The sequence below is a fragment of the Erpetoichthys calabaricus genome, chromosome 10 (assembly GCF_900747795.2).
Source record: "Erpetoichthys calabaricus chromosome 10, fErpCal1.3, whole genome shotgun sequence".
NCBI lineage: Eukaryota > Metazoa > Chordata > Cladistia > Polypteriformes > Polypteridae > Erpetoichthys > Erpetoichthys calabaricus.
In genome coordinates, this window is record NC_041403.2 from 1,198,612 (window position 1) to 1,220,571 (window position 21,960).

Consider the following 21,960-nt stretch of genomic DNA (forward strand, 5'->3'; position numbering starts at 1 on the left):
CCAGCATTAAAGGAATGTCTGAAAAAAAGAGGCTGAAGTCCGCACTCAGCACTACGCAAAATGTCACCCACCGCACCTGAACTCACCGTGACTTGATATGAGATGTGACAGTCAGTCAGACATATCTCATTATATGGAGTCTGGCCAGGGCTCAATTGAGTCCTCTTTACAGTACTTTGATCCTCACTCCCTATCTTCACCTCTTAGATAGATAGATAGATAGATAGATAGATAGATAGATAGATAGATAGATAGATAGATAGATAGATAGATAGATAGATAGATAGATAGAACTTTTTTGTACCGGGGGTAAATCTGCCGTTTTACAGAAGCTGTTTAAATAAATACATAAACAGATACATAAATAAACCTATACACGCCTACTATGATCTGAACACACATCAGAATGCAAATTTAAAAAGAAACAAAATTTCAGGCTTGACAGTGCCAGTCCCAGTGACGGGCTATACTGACGTAATTTCTTTTGGTATGGCGGACCCCCAGTCACCTTTCTTGACCCACTTCTGCTGAATAATTCATTGGCTGAAAGTTCTCCGTGCTGTTGTGTCAGAGAGAGGATGTGTAGCGTTGTTCATAACGGCACTCGGTTTTGTTTTAATTCTCTCCTTTGCTACGACCTCACGGGGGTCCACACTGCGTTCCAAACTGAGCCTGCCCTTTTAATTAGCCTGTTCATGCGGTGGTCCTCTCTTGACGTGATGTTACCAGCCCAGCACGCCATACTGGGCATGACAGAGTTGTAGAAGATGTGGAGGATGTCAATTCCCACATTAAAGGACTGCAGTCTCTTAATGAAGGAGATCCTGCTCTTCATTTCCTTCTCCAGTTCCTCTTTTTTACAAGACCAGTCCAACCTGTCACTGATGAGGACCCCCAAGTACTCTTATAAGTGGACCACCTCTACATCCACTCCTTGACTAGTTCTTGGACACTGGCGCTCTCTGCCGGGGTGCAAGTCAGTAAGCGGTTATTTGGTTTTGCTGATGTTCACGTGCCTACGATTCTCTTTGCACCAAGAACCAAAGCTCTCCACTTGATCCCCATACTCTTCCCTCCTCAGATATGGTGTGTAACTTCTGTGCTCACTGCAGATTTTTACCCTTTTCTTCCCTTATCATCTTCAGACAAGCAGCTCCTCTGATGGGGTGTCATGGGGCTCTTTAGGTGGCAGTGATCGCGGTGCTGCCAGGTGAATATGAGAATACTGACCACATCCCACTTTATATTCCTCAGCGTCTCTTATATTCTCAGACATTATAGACGTGGGCCACCTTCGGATCCTTTTTGTTCTTTTACACTCACCCTGTGACATCTCTCAAGTTTCAAAGATGCATTTGTGATGGGCCAGCTGATGGGTCTGCATTGGCAGCAGCTTCTCTTCAGTTTCATTTCCAATATTATTTTTAAAAAGAACAGTAACAATCTTAACATTCATAACATTAATAACATTAAAACAGTAATAATTCTAAAAAAAGAATTGTAAAAAACAGAGTGAGCTTCTGTAAAAGCTGCTGCATGACACGGGACCCCGACGCCATATGTCATTATATAATATATCTTATCATTAGAGATTAAACAATGAATCTTTATGTATAAGAACTGCACTTTATTGACTGTATTACCTGTACTGTACGTATATCTGTGTTATGTAAATGTCTATTGATTTATTCTTATCTTCTATTTTTGGTATTTAATTTATTCATAATTATTATTATTATTTAGTTCTAATGGGTTTTGTTTTGTTTGTCATTTTGTGAAGTACTTTGAGTGACATTTGTATGACAATGTGCCTTAGAATTAAATGTTCTTCTTCTTCCCGTGTCTCTGTGACTTGCTTTCCATTCTCCTTCCACATCACAATGATGCGCAGTGTGTGCCCAGTAAACCTCCAGCTCTAAACTGGCTCAGGGTGACAGAGTGGACCCAATGGTGGTCTTCTGTTCAGGCCGAGTCCAAGAAAGACTTGTAGCCCCGGTGGGCTTTTGCTGGTTTAAACTGGTTTGAAAACAGATGGGTGGCTTCAGAATTTCAGGGTCTAGACTCAGGTTTGGTGCCCCCTACTGGCTGCTGGTTTTTCTTCCTTCTAGATGAGCTCTTTCTGTCTGTGAGGGTCTCCTCTCATCATTTTCTCCTCTTTTATTTCTACTTATAATATGTCCATTCATCAAGACACTTCAAAGCATCTCTTGTATGTTCTTTCTTTTAATTTAAAGTATCTGTACGTTTTGTTGAGATTTCTTTTCTTGACTATGTCATTTATTAATGCACATTGTCAATGAGCTCATTAAAATGAATAGCACGAAATTGGCATATTGTGTGTAGGATATGCCATCATTGTCACTGCTGTCTGCTGTGTTTTAATCATCATTTAAAGGAAAGTTATTGGGTAGCCATTAAAAATGGAGACGCTGGAGGCTGAGAAATACAAAGGAACTCTTGAGTTGAGCCAGGAGCAGAAAGCCATGACAGTGCTGACTTCTCTCCATTTTGTCCACAAGCTAATCCTCGTCACTGCAGTGAGACATGCCACGTGCAAAAGTTCGCTGATGACACTGCTATGGTGGGCTGCATCAGGAGTGGGCAGGAGGAGGAGTATAGGGACCTAATCAAGGACTTTGTTAAATGGTGCGACTCAAACCACCTACAACTGAACACCAGCAAAACCAAGGAGCTGGTGGTGGATTTTAGGAGGACCAGGCCCCTCATGGACCCCATGATCATCAGAGGTGACTGTGTGCAGATGGTGCAGACCTATAAATACCTGGGAGTGCAGCTGGATGATAAACTGGACTGGACTGCCAATACTGATGATCTGTGTAAGAAAGGACAGAGCCGACTATACTTCCTTAGAAGGCTGGTGTCCTTCAACATCTGTAATAAGATGCTGCAGATGTTCTATCAGAAGGTTGTGGTGAGCGCCCTCTTCTACGCGGTGGTGTGCTGGGGAGGCAGCATTAAGAAGAAAGACGCCTCACGCCTGGACAAACTGGTGAGGAAGGCAGGCTCTATTGTTGGCATGGAGCTGGACAGTTTAACATCCGTGGCAGAGCGACGGGCGCTGAGCAGACTCCTGTCAATCATGGAGAATCCACTGCATCCACTGAACAGGATCATCTCCAGACAGAGGAGCAGCTTCAGCGACAGACTGCTGTCACCATCCTGCTCCACTGACAGACTGAGGAGATCGTTCCTCCACCACACTATGCAACTCTTCAGTTCCACCTGGAGGCGTAAACGTTAACATTATACAAAGTTATTGTCTGTTATACCTGCATTGTTATTACTCTTTAATTTAATATTGTTTATATCAGTATACTGCTGCTGGAGTATGGGAATTACCCCTTGGGATTAATAAAGTATCTATCTATCTATCTATCTATCTATCTATCTATCTATCTATCTATCTATCTATCTATCTATCTATCTATCTATCTATCTATCTATCTATCTATCTATCTATCTATCTATCTATCTATCTATCAACACCATAACACTGCTCCAGTCTGAGGGCCGGTAAATACTTCACGCTCAGAACGCATACGCACAAGCGTCATGGCAGAATGGTGGCGCTGCTGTCTTGCAGGGAGTCCCATCCCTGGTGTTCCCTGCCTGGTGTTCCCTGTGGGTTTCCACAATGTACTCCGGTTTCCTCAAAAGGACATGCAGTTTTGGGGATTTGGTGACGCTAACATGACGCCAGTGTGTGTGAGTGTGCTTGTATTCATCTGGTGATGAGCTGATGCCCCGTCCTAGGGTTGTTTCTGCTTCGTGCCCGATGCTTGCTGGAATGGGCACATCCCTGGATTGATGGGTTTTATCATTAAACATCCATCCTTATCAGAGATGTTGTGGCTAAGGTGTCCTGGTAACTTAGTGTCTGTTTCAGGAACTTCACCACACAGCAAAGCCTAATGTTGCTTTCTTTACCATGATGATATCTCACAGTGCCACCTGGTGGAATCCTCCGGATTTACATAAAATAGGCATGCAAGTATAAACGGTAAACCACTTGTGTAGCAGGAGCTACATGCCTACACCATGTGATTCATGTACAATACAAAAAAAGACAACAAATACAATGCCATACTTTAAAAATCCTGAGGAAGAGTGGAGGCAGAAAGACTGGTGGCAAAAGGGGCCGTGTTGGGCTGAGGTGACTTGTGCACTGTGAAGAACAGTAAATAAACTGTGTGCTGCGTGGCAATTGGCATCCTGCCTGCTTGTGTCGGGGATAGGGTGGCTGTATGGTACGCACCCTGGGTTTTCACTATATATATATATATATATATATATATATATATATATATATATATATATATATATATATATATATATATATATATATATATATATATACATACATATACATATACATATTGTGGACCACCAGGCTGGCACTGCCACCTCAACCCAACACAGACAAACAAGCGTGAGACACAAGTTCAAGACACACACGATTTATTTTTTTATTTTTTCCTTGTGGGAAATGCCTTCCCCTGTTTTCCACAAGTCCCAGCACAGTCTCACAAGCACAATACACAACTCTCCCTTCTCTTCCTTGTCTCTTTCTTTTCTCCTCCAATCCTCCGGCCAAGCTTTGTCTTCCTCCTCCCAACCCTGACACCCTGAGTAGTGGCTGCTGGCTCTTTTTATACTGAACCCGCAAGTGCTTTAGGTGCTCGATGACTTAGTTGTCTGCAGCACCTCTGTGTATGGGGGTAAGAGCTGCCTAAAAGGGCTCAGCAGTTCCTGCAGCAGCACCCCCTGGCAGCACCCGCGGATCCCAACAGGGATACACCAAACTCCAACTCCCATGGAGCCCTGTGGGAATCCAAGGCACCGCTGCAACCCAGGGGGCTGCCATCTAGCATTCTGGTAGAGGTAATGCCCTGGCAACACAGCGTGGAGGCATCCCAGCTGGGCAAGGGCCCTGGCCGCATGCAACAATATGTATGTATATATATATATATATATATATATATATATATATATATTGCATAGTTTTACTGTCAAATAACGCAAAGAGTATGCGACACGTTCTTGCAACTGAAGATGGCACCGTGGCGAATGTTTGCGGAATGGCAGACCAACCACAGGTGTTACCTGGTAGGTAACCACCCACACAACTCAGGTTGGGATTCAGACTATGAATTCAATGAATATATATATATATATATATAGTCACAAAAATGAGACATAGTCACATAAAGGTTTGGGGCAGCCACCCGTATAATTTGTTCTCCTGGCTTCAAAGTTGCTTTCTTTTGAAATACAGCACTGATGTGCTCACAACAGAGTCCAAAACAAGACTGAGGGAATAGGGAAAAGGTGCAGGCTTTTAAAGGGGAAGACAGGAAGTGAGGTCATAAGGATCGGGCCCATGTTCTTCAACCATTGGTTCGAGCCCAGACGTGACATCACAGGGGCCGGAGCCGGCAAGGTCTCCTTCCATTGGCTCGGTCCCGGAAGTGACGTCAAGAGAGCCAGGTGAAATCTCCCGTGAATGGTCTACAGGAAAGGGAGAACAAGAGTCAGTGCACTCTGCCACATCCCGGCATGCCTCGGAACTGACTTCACTCAAGCCCTTTAGCTGCCTCCCATGCGCACGTGTTTGACAATATATATATATACTGTATATGTATTATGATCTGAACACACATCAGATTGACTAAAAAGGAAAGAAAACTTGTAACTTGGCAGTACCAACCCCGGTAAGGCACTATTCAGACGTATTGCTGTTGGTATAAAGGACCCCCAGTCACCTGTTCTTGACAGACTTCTGCTGAATAATTTGTTGTCTGAAAGTCTTCAGTGTTGGTGTATCAGAGAGAGGATGTGAAGCATTGTTTTGTCTTCATTCTCTCCTCCACCACTATCTCCAATGGGTCCATAGGCCACCCCTTGAGCCTACCCATTTAATTAGTTTGCTGACTGAGTGGTCCTCTCCTGAAGTGATGTTACCAGCAGCACAGCACACCACAATGGCCATCATCACAGAGTTACATGAAGGCTGACACTTTCCCCATTAAGGAAATGGAAGAAGAATCTGCTGTGCCAGGTCTTATATATTTTCTCTCTGTTATGAGACCACTCCAACCTGTGATTGAGGTGGACGCCCAAGTACTTGTAGGAGCAGACCACCTCTATTTCCACTCCTTGAACTGCGACCGGATACAGAGCCAATGTGTCTGAATGTTCTCCACCTGACTCCTCTCCTCTGTCTGATCCCCCTTATCAATAGCCCCTCATAAGTGCAGAATCATCTGAAAATTTCTGCAAGTGACCTGAGCTGCTCTTATATTTTTGGTTGAGGTGTATCGAGTGAAGAGAAAAGCAGACAGGCCTGCTCCATGTGGTGCTGCAGTGTGGCTCACACAGTCCTTGAGTCTCACAAACTGCGGTCTGCCTGACAGATAGTCCATCATCCAGGACACCTGAGGCTCATCCACCTGCATATCTCTGAGGTGACCCCTTAGCAGAGGTGGCTGGGTGGTACTGAAGGCACTGGAGAAATAAAAAAACATCATCCTCACAGTGCTGCCAGCTTCATCCAGCCTTGTGGAGCAGATAGATAATTGCATCCTCCACTCCAATCTTTGTCTTACAGGAAAGCTACAGCTGGTCAGGGTGGTCTGCCACAAGAGGAGTCATATAGTCCAATGCCAGTCTCTGAAAGGCCTTCATGATGTGACATGTAAGTGCCACTGGTCTGTAGTCATGAGGTGAAGGGGTGCCTACCTTCTTTGGAACAGTAACAGGATATTTCACACAGCAGTGGCACAGGTGACAGACTGAACAGGTGACAGTAGACACCACAAAGTTGCTCATCACAGGCCTTAGGAACTCCATCTGGTTCTGCAGCTTATCTGCTCTGTAGCTTCCTCAAATTGTCTCCTCACTTGGTCTTCAGTTATAGACAGTCCACACTGATGGTGAGAGATAGACTCATCATTGACCTTTCCAATTGACGTGGTAGTAGTGTTGGGGGACTGGTCATCAGAAGAAGGTGGCAGTGGGAGGGAACATCTATTAAAAATGGGTTCAGGGCATCAGCTTTGTCGACATCCCCTGCTAGCACCTGAGCCCTGGATGGCTAACTATTGAGGGGACCTCTAAAATCAGTGGGCTGCACCAGTGATGTGTCACATTAAAGGGGGTGAATCCTTGTGGGACCCATTATTGTGTGTTTTATATTTGTAAATAGCTTACAGCACATTGCAGAGATTTGCTGACACTTTGACAACGAAGAGTCTGTTCTTCTGCTCGATGTCTTAAAGCCAAATGAAATCCACTGGGTTGTGTGATAATAAAATGTGAAATCTTACCAGGTGGGGTGTAGACGTTTTAAGGCCTTATTGTTTAAACACTTGTGTGCACCTGGCAAAGCAGCACATTCACAGGAAATGAAAACCTAAAATGAAGCGCAGGAAGGCAGCGGTTGTGGATTTCCCCTTCACTTTCACACTGTCAGCTCTGCTGGGGCACAAGGGGTGCGGGGGGAGGGGACAGTTTTCTGAGTGGAACAGAGCTCGTCACACCCAAATCTCTTGCAGATGACATAAAGAGAGAGCAGCTCAGTCTCAGAGTGACAGCATCCTGGGATGTCACACCAGCTTTGTGACCGGGGGTCTGAGCCTTAGTAGAGCAGTCTCTTCCCAGCTTTCCTTTATCACATGCTGGCTGAAGCAGGACATCCAGCAGAGGTGAGTAGTCAGCACTTTCCTTTTGTAGCTTGTCGAGGCTTGGAGTCCCGAGGTGTCACATTCAGTTTTAGTGAAGGGGCAAAAATAACACTTAATGCACTCAGTGTGGGCAGAAATAAGGCACTAAAAATAATAGAATAAATGTTACAGCCACTTGAAGTACAGCGTGAAGAAGTTCACCACTTATGCATGATGTGTGTTTTGAATCATTGAGTTTATTCAAGAAAAGCAACTGCTTTGTATGTACTTACAAACATCAAGACGACAGGATCCGCACCAAGGTGGAAATGTGTCATTGTGTCTGGAAGGGAGGAATAGAAATCCAAACAGGAGCCGACCTCGGAGACAGCGCTGGCATCGTAGCTCAGTCAGTCCGCTCAGTTTGGATGTCGTGAGCAGCGCCGACTGTGAGCAGAGAAGTAATGGGCTCTACTTCAAAATCAGAAAAGAGGAGTCGCAACATCTTGTGTGCAGCAGGTTAGCCTTTGCAAATATTCAGAGAGTGCTGAGTCCGCTGGCAGACGGACGAGGATATCTGGCTGGGGTTGTGACTCCCACAGTCTCCGTTTTAGTAAGAAGGCTTTAAAGGACAAGTTCTGTCATTTTCAAGTTGGAACAATTTCTACATAATCACAGCATGCATTAATTTTCCATAGGAAATTGTGTTCTATAGTGAAGCTTTTTTTTTTTTGGTTTTTAAATTAAAAAAAAAAAAACATTCTGCCTGTTCTTGCATTTTAAAATGGAGGCAAATGGGGGGCCGGAGTTCAAAAGCCTTCAAATGTACAGGATACTGCACATCCGCTTTGAAGTGGTGAAAGTTTCAATTTAAGAAAACATGAAGTCTCCACTTCTGAGACGTGCCTGTAGCGACATAAAGAAAACCAAAGTCGCACGTTTACAGTGAGGTGATTGTACTTCTAAGTACAAACAGTTCTACAAGGAGCACTTGATGGCTGATTGAGTGCATTTAGAGTTCTTGGGATGAAACTGTTTGTGAACCATGAGGTCCGTACTGGGAAGTCTCTGTGTTTGTCGTATGAGAGCAGTTCAAATAGACAGCATGGCTAAGGCAGTGTGTGCTTGATGCTGTATACTGATAATTCTCTTTCCGATCAGATTGCACACTCAGATACAGTGGGATAAATAGTCTGAGTGGTGCATTGAGAGGAACAACGCTAAAGCAGTTATGGTATTTAGAATAGTTTGACCATTCTGTGCACCTTTATATTGTTACAGGTTAATTACAGTCAGATGCCTTAAACTGATAAACAATATGCAGTTAGTTTCAGTGTATATGATAAAGCCGCTTCAGGGATGTGGATCTAAAAAAGAAAGGGAAACCACACTGGAATAGTAGCACTGCTTTGACACTGGGTGCTGCCAGTTTGCAAAAGTGAGCAGAGAACTTGCGTATGCCAGGGTTTGAGCTACCGTGAAAATGTGCGTGGCTTTATGCCAACTTTAGGTTTTATACATCGCGATTTGAGATGACTTCAGCTGACTCCCAAAATGACATTGGTCATTTTGATGGTTTTTGTTTTCATCCCTTCAGCTCCATTTAAAAACACAAGAAGGTGCCAGGTACGTTTTAAAAAATGTATTGAAAATTATTCACTTTAGAACACAATTTCACGCGGACACCCTGAAAGTTGCCTGTGAAGCAGGAAGGGCCTTCTTCATTTCTCAAACTCCAGCTCACTTCTACTTGCGACTCAATTCTCTGACTTGAGCCTCAGGCTTTGTTTGATAATGGCAGGGCAAGTTATACTCCTGTACAACTGAATTATCCATCCATTTTCTTTTTTATGAATTTATTGATTTCATTTCAGGCAAATAACATTCCAAAACTCCAACATTTATTTCTAGAGCATGTTTCCATACAAATGATGTCAGTCAAAGTGCTTTACAAGATGAAGAAAGTAAAGTTTATAAAAAATTAAAATCTACAAATAAGATTAGGCAACACCAAGTAACAAAGAATAAAGTAAGATTTGATGGCCGAGAGGACAGAAAAAACAAAAAGAACTCCAGAAGGCTGTAGAAAAAAACAAAATCTGCAGACGTTCCAAGGCCAAGAGACCACCCAGCCAAAAACAAACGATCTTAATCAGTCCTTGTGGTTTTCAGGCTTCACGTGGAAGAATTAGATGATGATGGTCATGTGGACCTCTGGCCTTCAGTCCATCAATGTAGGGACTTCACGGTGCTTTGATCAGGCCACAGAAAACCGGAAAGATAACAGAAGAGAGAGTAGGGGTTAGTACAGAGTGTGGAGTCATGATCAAAATAATAATTCAATGTATATACAGAATATAAATTAAGCTGTGAGAAAGTCATATTAAAATAATGTGTTTTAGCAGTATATAGTAGTATATATATATATATATATATATATATATATATATATATATATATACAGTAAAAGAGGGCAAGGCAAAAATAAAGATATGGGGAGACACTGCTACTCCGTATATTGTTAAGGCAAGAAAATAAATGCAGCTTTTCAGCAAAAAATGCAAGTCTCAGATTAGACTATCGAAGATGTCAGCCAGGCAGAAAGAGGCGGGTCCAGGTAGACAGGCATATCAGGGTGGCGAGGCTGTCAATCATCCGGTCTGCAGAGGGAGGAAGAGAAGACGCATTAGAATATAGTGCCCCCCTTTGGGCTGGCAAGGACTCTCCAGAATCTTTAAGCTGTCCCCAAGGTGCATGTGAGGAACAGTTTGTATTTGTATATACGTTAATATAAATATATATATATATATATATATATATATATATATATATATATATATATATAAATATATATATATATATATATATATATATATATATATATACAGTACTGTGCAAAAGTTTTAGGCAGGTGTGAAAAAATGCTGTAAACAAAGAATGTTTTCAGAAATATAAATAATGATTGTTTATTGTTATCAATTTACAAAATGCAAAGTGAGCGATCAAAAGACAAATCTAAATCAAATCAATATTTGGTATTACTACCTTTTGCCTTCAAACCAGCATCAATTCTTATAGGTCCACTTGCACAAAGTCAGGGATTTTGTAGGATTCTAGTCAGGTGTCTGATCAGCCAATTCTACCAATCAGGTGCTAATGATCATCAAATTCACACGTAGGTTGAAACACAGTCATTAACTGAAACAGAAACAGCTGTGTAGGAGGCTTAAAACTGGGTGAGGAACAGCCAAACTCTGCTACCAAGGCGAGGTTGTGAAGACAGTTTCATGTCATGGCAAGACTGAGCACAGCAACAAGACACAAGGTAGTTCTACTGCATCAGCAAGGTCTCTTCCAGACAAAGATCTCAAAGCAGACTGGGGTTTCAAGATGTGCTGTTCAAGCTCTTTTGAAGAAGCACAAAGAAATGGGCAACGTTGAGGATCATAGACGCAGTGGTCGGCCAAGGAAACTTAGTGCAGCAGATGAAAGACACATCAAGCTTATTACCCTTCGAAATCGGAAGATGTCCAGTAGTGCCATCAGCTCAGAACTGGCAGAAACCAGTGGGACCCAGGTACACCCATCTACTGTCCGGAGAAGTCTGGCCAGAAGTGGTCTTCATGGGAGAGTTGCAGCCAAAAAGCCATACCTCTGACGTGGAAACAAGGCCAAGCGACTCAAGTATGCATGAAAACATAGAAACTGGGGTGCAGAAAAATGGCAGCAGGTGCTCTGGTCTGATGAGTAGTCAAAATTTGAAATATTTGGCTGTAGCAGAAGGCAGTTTGTTTGTCAAAGGGCTGGACAGCGGTACACTAATGAGGGTCTGTAGGCAACAGTGAAGCATGGTGGAGGTTCCTTGAACGTTTGGGGCTGCATTTCTGCAAATGGAGTTGGAGATTTGGTCAGGATTAATGGTGTTCTCAATACTGAGAAATATAGGCAGATACTTATCCATCATGCAATACCATCAGGGAGGCATATGATTGGCCCCAAATTTATTCTGCAGCAGGACAACGACCCCAAACATACAGCCAAAGTCATTAAGAACTATCTTCAGCGTAAAGAAGAACAAGAAGTCCTGGAAGTGATGGTATGGCCCCCACAGAGCCCTGATCTCAACATCATCGAGTGTGTCTGGGATTACATGAAGAGACAGAAGGATGTGAGGAAGCCTACATCTACAGAAGATCTGGGGTTAGTTCTCCAAGAAGTTTGGAACAACCTACCAGCTGAGTTCCTTCAAAAACTGTGTGCAAGGGTACCTAGAAGAATTGATGCTGTTTTGAAGGCAAAGGGTGGTCACACCAAATATTGATTTGATTTACATTTCTCTTTTGTTCATTCACTGCATTTTGTTGATTGATGAAAATAAATGATTAACACCTCCATTGTTGAAAGCATTCTTTGTTTACAGTATTTTTTCACACCTGCCTAAAACCTTTGCACAGTACTGTAAATATATATATATATATATATATATATATATTTATACACTAGGAGGTTCACCCTGTGCTCGCTTCACTTGCCAACCCCCCTGGCCTGTGCTATGCGCCAGCTACTTCGCGTCTCTGCCCCTCACGTTGTGAAGAGGGGGGCTGAACGCACCCCAAGATGACACAGTTGCTCCTCCGAAACCCCCTCTTAAATGGTGATACAATGGGAAACAAACACAGTTTTTTTTTACCTGCTCTTTGCTCGATCGGCTGCTGCTGCTGTCATGCCACGTGATCTTCATCTCGCTGCACTTCGAACTTTTAAAAGCCTGTACAGCAGCTGTCCTACTCTTTGTCTTTTATTTCCGGCCCCAGGTGTGGTAAAAATCTCTTGGCACTCTTGGTTAAGTCTTGTCTCGTGGGACATGAGTTCTTGATATTTTTTAGTTCATAATTTAAAAACAGAATAAGTATCTGATAATCTGACAACATAACATTAAAGTTCGATAAATTCTGAAAAGAATGATACCAAACATATATATGTAGGTTTTAAAATAAGCCTGATAAAAGTGTGACAAAAAATGTGACATAGAAACGTCACTTAAAAGTGTTGCACAAAATCATTGCACTTTTAGGCTTAGGATTATATATATATATATATATATATATATATATATATATATATATATATATATATATATGTGGAGAGAGAGAGAGAGAGGGAGATAAGAGATGACAAAGATATAGAGTTGAGAATAATTGAATTATAAGCAAAAAATGAAAAATATGCAATAATTGCAGAGATGTCTTTTCAGACCTGAGTTCCAGATTGAACTAACAAAGATAGCGGAGCTTCCAGTTTTCAGTCCTTCTGGGATTAAGAGGAGGGTCGGGTCCGGGTGGACTGACACTGGAAGTGATGTCACAGGTGTTATGGCTGTCAGCCACCCAGGTTTGCAGAGGGAGGAATAGAGAATGCATGAGGACACAGCACCAACTCCTGGTGCGGCAGTAGAATTACAGTCATCAGAGGCCTTCAGCTGTACCCCTGCCCTGTGCACACTATATATTCATATATATCAAATCATTTGTATTCCTATTTTTCGTCCATTCTGTTTATCCTTTCCAAAGCACAGCATTGATATCTGAGGATATTTAATAATTTAAGTTAATTCTAAAGTAACTAAATTTTACTTTTACTTGGGTAATTTTTTCAGAGCCTACTTTTTTACTTGTACATCTAACAGAAGCACCTGAAAGAAGAAGACTTTCCATGTCATATACATTTAATTTTGCTTAAGTCCATTTTTGCCTAAGAAACAACACTTCTACCCAAGTCTAATTTTTACTACTCTTCGTATCTCTGAAATGTACCACAGTCTTGTGGTCAGTAAAAATGGTGAATAAATATGACCTGACCTGACACGCAGTCTGCACAGTTGCCCACACGTCCCTCTTGTATGTTCACCATTTCTGTTCAGATGCAGTTACATCCTGGATGGCACAGGCCACTACTGTCTCCATTCCAATGTTGTCCACTTTTTTTTCCCACAGGGCTAGCAGGCTAAGAAGTGACGTCCTGAAAGAGAACAGCTCAGAAGAAGACATGTTTCGGTTCAATGTAAGTAGCATTAACCAAGACGTGTCAGCCTCAATGTGTGCAGGTTATTCTCAGAGATTAAGGGGTGTCAGCCTTTAGGTCAGGGTTATATCTGGGGGGCATGCGTGTGTTGTTTGTACCCTGTATGGAGTGTTGAGGAGTGACAGGCTGTGCAGGCCTCAATCATAAACAGTTCTTAAGTGGTGGGACGCTAAAAGTACCGTTCTGCACCTGATCTTGTTGTGATTCACTCTTAGTCCTAAAATCTTTGACTGTTTTACACTAAGATGTTCTCAGTAATGCAAATGGTAAATAACTGCCCTAATTCTGATTTTCCTTTTATTATTATAATCCTTAAATCCTCACTTTAAAGAGACCGTTCAGTGCCAGTAATGCACATTTAGCTTCCTCAGCCATTTCACAGCTGGTTTGATCCACACTGCCTTAAACAATGAGATGTAATTCAAACTATTCAGATGCCTATTATTACATGTTTGCTACATTTGTAAAAGAGAAAAATTACCCCAGTTAGCTTAATCCAGTTACATTGTTCCTTGACAGGTGACCACCTGTATTGGATCTACTCCCCAGATCTGCTGTCCGCCAGCTGTGTGTTTTAACCCTCTTTAAGATTTGTTTTGAAATTTTACACTGTAGAAGTGATCAGGGAACTGGATACTCCATAAGGGGAGAAAGGATATTCTGAATAATGAAGGCAGGAGGCAAAGCAACAAACGAGCTTACCCAAATCAAACATATAAAGAGCAAATGGAGATTTGTGATAATTAATATGGATGCAATTAATGAAATGTGTAAGGCATACTGAATAGGGAATACTAAAGGAAGGTGTAACAACAGGGACAAGTAGAGAATAAGTCAAACAGGCATTGGAAAGAATGAAGAATGGGAAGACAACTGGACTGGAGGGGAATAGTCTGAGGGAGGAAGGAACATATTTGTTATGAGAGCAGATGTCAAAGATCTATGTGAAGAGAAAATGTCACATCAGCAGCGAGACAGTGGGATTGTGCCTACATACACAGATAGGGAGACATCCAGAATTCTGTTGTGAAGTTCTAGGGGTGTCACATTCAATAAAAAGATGGGAAAGGATAACAGATAAAAGGGTAGGGGATGCACAGTTTGGGTTTATGTCAGAAAAAGGTATAACAGATTTGATTTTTATCTTCAGACAGCTTATGGAAAAGTGTAAAGAGAAACAGAAAGGATAGCTTGTGGAATTTGCAGATTTAGAGATGACATATGATAGAAGTTCCCAGCAAGAAATGTGGGGATATATGACAAAAAATGGAGGACCAGAGAAAAATGCAAGAATAGTTAGGGATAGGTAAGGGAAAAATAGTGTAGAAATAACTGCCATTGTGCATTGTGTGCTCTGATAATATTATAGAAAGCAAATTGGAGCAGTGTAGAAGAGCTATGGAGGACAGAAGCCTAAAGATTAGTGGCAAAAAGGAAAGTAAATCTGAGATGTAAGAAACAAAAACAAGATAGAGAAATTAACCTCTATGGAGAAAGGCTTAAAAGGATGGAAATACTCAGATATATCAAATCAACAATAACAGAGGATGGAGAACCAAATCTACACAATAATCCAATCAGGTTGGAAAAATTGGAAAAAAGAATCAGGAGTGTTATGTGACCAAAAGATCGATGAAAGAGTGAAGGGTAACGTGTATAAAACAATGAGGTCAGAGCAGCCCTGGTGTGTGGAATGAGACAGCTGAGCAATACAAAAAAATGTGCATGAAAGGAATATGGACATTACAGAAATTAGGATGGTGAGATGGAGGAGTGGAGTAATGAAGGGTAATAAAATCAGGAATGACAGAATCAGAGGTAGAGTTAAAGTTGGGGAAATCTCTAAGAAAACATAGGAAAGAAGGTTAAAGTGGTATGGGCACAAAGTGAGAAGTGAGAAGAAGAGTTTTGGATATGGAGGTGTTGGGATGAGGGAGAAGAGAATGAGAAAGTTTGAGGAAGAAAGGGTATCAGACGAGGAAGATACAACAGACAAGGGCAGAGGAGGCTGGATCGCTAGAGTGGTCTCACACAAAGGTGGGAAAAGCTTTTAGAAGAAGAACAAACTCACAGTGCATCAGTTTGTCTAAAAGAGAGATGGAGGGTGAACCTTACATCTTATAGTCTCATGGACCAAAAAGTTGGGGACAAATAAATTAACGAGTGCACTTAGAGTCTTTAAGCAATCATGGGCGATTATATCTGGGCTTAATACGTTTGTTACAAGCCAACTAAATGTGTCCGGTTCAACTTACTGTAGTAACCTGGGGCCTCATGTATAACGCTGTACATAGAATTCACACTATAACATGGCGTACGGACAAAAGTGGAAATGTGCTTACGCACAAAAAATTCAGGTGGACAAAACTGTGCGTAAGTCAACTTCCACGCACTTCTGCTCCATAAATCCTGATCAGCATGAAATGTAACGCACGTATATGCACCTGTCGCCCCACCCCAACTCCTCCCAAAGTTACACCTCTTTGAATATGCAAATCAACATGAATGGTCCCTTAAGTTCAGCATTTTGTGAAAAGACAATGGCAAAAGCACCAGGATAAAAGAAGAATTTCAGCAAATGTGAAGTAGAGGCAAGAAAAAACGTACTATTTGTTGGCTTAAGCAGTGGTACAAACAACAAAAGGAAGTTGATGGAATAATACAGCAAGGCGGAGATACTAGAAAGTTCAAGTCCAGAAAGTCGCACAGTGCCTGAAATAAAAAAGAAGTGGTCAGATATCAAAGTCGCTGTGAAAAGGCAAGTCGTAGCCCACCATTTGAGTGTTGCATGGAAGCATATTAGGATACAGAGAAAAGAATAAAAATGGGGACATGGTGAAGAAAAAAAGGTTGAAATGTTGACTTTAATCTCGAGATTTCCACTTCAGTCTTGTAGTTTATGTTGTCATTAAAGTAGAATGTCATAAACTTCATCAGAGTTTCTCAAATCACATCAAATCACATCACACTAAAGTAGCACAATAAATAACAACAACAACAACATTTATTTCTATAGCACATTTTTATACAAATAATGCAGATCAAAGTGCTTTATATGATGAAGAAAAGACAAAGTAAGAATTAAAATAACACTAATTAACTGGAGAGAAAAAATAAAATCTGCAGGGGTTCCAGGCCACGAGACCACCCAGTCCCCTCTGGGCATTCTACCTAATATAAATGAAACAGTTCTCTTTGTATTTAGGGTTCTCATGGAAGGACTTGATGATGACGGCCATGTAGACTTCTGGCTTTTAAATGCTTCGTATTCTGTGTGTTCTATGTGTGTGAATCACTACGTGCTTTTTAAAACAGACTCCCCCTTTTGCAGACAGGAGCACACGGGCACTGATCTCCAAACAGAATACATTACATTCATGATATTACAGCTCTCTGAATATTCTAGAATACTAAGATGTATACTTGATATCATTTGCATGCTGAAATACATTAAAGCATGTATTAAACATGGGAACACGGTGGTGCAGTGGTAGCAATGAGCTGGCGCCTCGTCCAGGGATTGCTCCTGCCTCCCCCAAGATGCTTGCTGGGATATATGCGAACCCTCAATGAAATAATTTATTGCAGCAGTACTATGTCTGTCAAATGCATGAACCCCCAATTCCTGTCCTTCAGTTTTCATTCTCCATGTAACCAATCTCCATACAATAAGCTCAATAATAAATGTCAAACCAGCTGTAAGCATAGAACCCTAATTCTCCAAACCTTTAAGGAATATTGAAATATCTTTGTAGTACATGTTTAATTATTCCATCCATCTATCCTTCCAGGGTTTTGCCAGTCCCTGAAAGCAAACAGCATGAGGCAGGACCAATCCCTGGATGGGGCACAAGCTCATCGCAACGCTGCACCACAGTGCCTCTACATGTTTAATTATTAACAGTATACATTATTTACATGAAGTTAATTTATCTGTCAGCGGTGGGCTGGCACCCTGCCCGGGGTTTGTTTCCTGCCTTGTGCAACCAGGCAGGAACCATCCATTATCCAACCCGCTATATCCTAACACAGGGTCACAGGGGTCTGCTGGAGCCAATCCCAGCCAACACAGGGCGCAAGGCAGGAAACAAACCCCGGGGAGGGCGCCAGCCCACCGCAGGGCACACACACATACCCACCCACACACCAAGCACACACACTAGGGACAATTTATGATCGGCAATGCACCTAACCTGCATGTCTTTGGACTGTGGGAGGAAACCCACGCAGTCATGGGGAGAACATGCAAATTCCACGCAGGGAGGACCCGGGAAGCGAACTCGGGGCTCCTTACTGCGAGGCAGCAGCGTTCCCACCGTGCCACGTACCACCCCATATACATTCATTTCATCATAAAATTACATCAAGCATACAACCTAGTATTCTAACAGCACACAGTTCCAAGAGGATAGCTTTTGGAAATCTAAATCTATTTAGAAGCCAGTCGTCATCATCTGTAAATACGCGCTCTCTTCTATTGAATTGAATAGAATTCCTTTATTGTTATTGTATGGTACAATGAGATGAAAATCCTCCATAAAATTATCTTCCTATAAAATGATAAAATAACAATACTAATATTAATAATACAATAAAAAACAATGAAAAATATACAATATGAAAGCATAAGTACAATATATAGGGTGGTCCAGATCTAATTATGCAATTTTCATTATGCTATAACTTATTAAGTTTATTACATAGAAAATCACCCAAAAAATCCCAGACCATCGAGAAGTGTGCGAACTGATGACATGAAGAATCGTCTTCGTGCCGAACTGGAATCGTCCCCGCATGAATCAAAGTCATCCAGGAGATGTGGATCTGCATAATTAGATCTGGACCACCCTGTACATATCGTACAGATAGTGCAAATGGCTCATAAAATGGCTCAGGTTGTGCAATATTACAGCTGCAGTTCAAGTTTACAGTGAGGTGAATTTACTTAGAAGTACAAACAGTTTTACTGGGAGCACTTAAAGGATGCACTGACTGAGTGCATTTGTAGCTCTTGGGATGAAACTGTTTCTGAAAATCGAGGTCCAGTGAGGAACAGCTCTAAGGCGTTTGCCGGATGGGAGAAGTTCAAATAGACATGGATGACTGGAATCCATGCAAATGCTGGTGGCTTTTATGCTGGAGTCAGTGTATGCTATAAATTTCCTTCAGAGAGGGAAGCGGTATCCCGATAATCCTCTGCACTCTCGATACAACATGCTGTAGAGCTTTACAATCAACTGATCTATAGCTATGTATACATACTCAGATACAATGGGTTAAAATATGAGTGTAAGAACGCTAAAGCAGTTATGATATTTGGAATTGTTTGGCTATTCCGTGCACCATTATATTGTCACAATCAGGCACCTTAAATTAATAAATGATATGCAGTTAATTTCAGCGTATTTAATAAAGCCTTCAACATGGAGGTGAATCTGAAAAAGACAGGGGAAACCACACAGGAAGAGTAGCAATACTTTGATGCTGGGTGCCACCAGTTTGCAAAACCGAGCAGAAAACATACATAGATGAGGGGTTGCTGGCATGATAATGTGTGCGGTTTTATGCCAAGTTTAGTTTTTATTTATCGCGATGCGAGCGTGGAAATGGGCATACACACCATTTATACATGAGGCCCCCGATGGTGCGAGACACTTAGCAGTCTGTGCAAAGTTGGCCCTTTGAAGGACTGTTGGTTTCTTCGGTGGCCGGACCTGCTGCCTCCTTCATCAGTTGCTCCTCTCACCTCACAGGTCTTGTACAGCTTCATGCGCTCCCACCTGCATATACTGACCACCAGTCTGGTGCAGAGTGTTATGCCCATTCCTCCATCTCTCACTCAATCTCATCACTTTGTATGCAGACAAGGCTGTGATTTCAAATATCTCTTTGTTTGAAGACAGCAGGACTTGCCATTGCATGGGTTCAGAGCACCTCACGCTTTCCACATAAGTTGTGAATAACAAAGTAAAAATTATTAATAGTGTATAGAAGAGTGACACCAGACTTAAGAGCCACAATAAACAAGAACTTATTCAAATATATAACTTCATTTTAATTGATAGAAAACAAAAAAATAGCAGCAGTGGCAGGAGTCCATTGGACGTCTCAAATGACTTTGAGATGTGGAGCTGAGGTTGGCTCAGTGTAGATACAGGATGAAAATATTCAAAAATGGTTGGAGTGGAGCTAAAACCATTAGTGTTAGGGTTAGGCTTAGGGTTAGGGTACAGAGCTCTTTACTTTGTTTTGTTCATAGTTTAGTTGTTAATTTAAGATTCTGTGGGGAGCAAGAAAGGACAGATTGGAAAATGGGTTGGGTTGTTTTTAATGATTTATATGTTAACGCTTTTCCTATTTTCAAATTCATTGCTAACATTTGTATAAGAACAGCACTGTAATGAATGTCCATTTGTTTCTCCCCTTGTTTGTTTCTCTATTTGTTTTTCCTCTTCAGAATGAGTGATATGGTAATTAATGAGGTGTGTGATTCTGAGGAGTTCACACAGTGTCACCTGTCACCATGACCCTTAGTTCTTGCCTGTCTCTTTTCACTAGGAATCAGTTGAAAACCTCATGAGAGGTAGAAGATCCCCTTCACCTCCAAAACAAGGTGAGTTCCGTCACTCCAGGCGCCTTCATTTTGGACTTGCCAAGTCACATTTCTGTGTCAGCAGCAGCTAAATTTAGAGAGAAGAGAAGAGGTGGCCATCGTCTTTCTCTTCAAAGAAATTCGGTGTCAGGTTCTCTGGCTAAGCTCAACACTTCTGGGTTTCTGCAGGACTTTTTAATGTTTAGTGGTCATGTACTTCAGTACCTTCAGTGGAGCACATGAAGACTCTGTATGTGTATGAATTCATCTTTAAATTTCACAATGACAGGACACCTCTGTATGTTACTGTTGTCCTAAACAAATGGGCCAAAACAAGATCTTTATCAAAATGGAAGATTGTGGGTTCGCTTCCCGGTTCCTCCCTGTGTGGATAGCGCTTTGAGTACTGAGAAAAGCGCTATATAAATGTAATGAATTATTATTATTATTATTTATTAAAATAATGGACTTACTTGAAATAAGTTCAAGGTAGGAATAAAAATGAAAGAAAGGAAAGAAACGGATAAACAGAAAGAAAACTTCACTTACCACACAAGGCCTACCTGAGCAGGTTTCCAGTCTCTTTCTAGTAGGTTGGGTGGCACATCCACTGGTCCACCAATCAGTCAGCTGTGCTACATCCACACCTAAACCTCTGCACTTCTGTGACCACCAGCCTTTCCTGTTCCAGGTAAGAGGGTACAGTGTTGTGTCCATCCAATGGTCCACCCTTGGTTTCAGTCAGAGTGATAGACGTATCGGTTGTCGACTGGTGTACCTCTTCTATGCCATCCAGGAAGCATTGCATGGTTAAAGTTAGAACACAACTGTGCCTAGGTGGAGTGGTGGCTCTGAGGCGAGGGATCTGCACTGGAAATCAGAAGGTTGCTGGTTTGAATCCCATAAATGCCAATAGAGACTCTGCTCTGTTGGGCCCCAAGGCCTTTAACCTGCAATTGCTGAGTGCTTTGAGTAGTGAGAAGAACGCTATATAAATGCAAAGAATTATTATTATTATTTTCTGTGCTGGTGCCCACTGTGTACTGATCTAGCTGGGCACCCTCACATGTACAAGGCAGAGTGCCCTCTGCTGACAGTGTGTAACACTACTTCTATTGCAGGTCCTTCCATTAACGGAATACGTTTGTGTGTCTTCTGTTGTTTCCCCGCTCCCTGCCCTTACAATCCCTGCCATCTTCTACCTTATAGTCCCAGTGGCACCTTCCACCTGCCATTTTTGCCCCTTTCCCATCGCTGCAGAACTTGGAGGGGATTGGAGTTGGCTGTAGATGTGGGCAAATCCTTCAGCCTGGACTTTTTTTAGGTGGAGTGCAGTTTATACTCAGGGTTCATCTGTCATGACCTAGCAAGCTGCGACGGTGACATCTAGGTCCTCGAGTTGTAGGTTTTATATCAGACTGTCCTTGTCCTGACCTCGGGGGCTCGGGAGCACAGGGACGACAGGTTACTTTTAGTCAGGCCTCTATCCATCAACCTGTCTGGCTTAGGAGGCCCTACCAGGAGCCAAAGCTCCTGTCAGCACAGCTCTCAGGGTCATTGGGGCATGCAAAACCCACCACCACAATAAGGTAGTAACCTCTGGTG

The 21,960-nt window shown here is 42.1% G+C and overlaps 1 protein-coding gene across 1 annotated transcript in view; it reads left to right on the forward strand.

The window, feature by feature from the left end:
* The first annotated feature begins 7,579 nt into the window (after nt 1-7,579).
* LOC114658697 (interferon-induced protein 44-like) overlaps nt 7,580-21,960 on the forward strand; it is a 53,472-nt gene continuing 39,091 nt past the window's right edge. Inside the window, exons 1-3 of the mRNA XM_028810731.2 lie at nt 7,580-7,724; nt 13,676-13,742; nt 20,322-20,376. Coding sequence (XP_028666564.1) covers nt 13,728-13,742; nt 20,322-20,376 — 70 coding nt within the window. The 5' untranslated portion in view covers nt 7,580-7,724; nt 13,676-13,727. The remainder of the gene's footprint in view (nt 7,725-13,675; nt 13,743-20,321; nt 20,377-21,960) is intronic.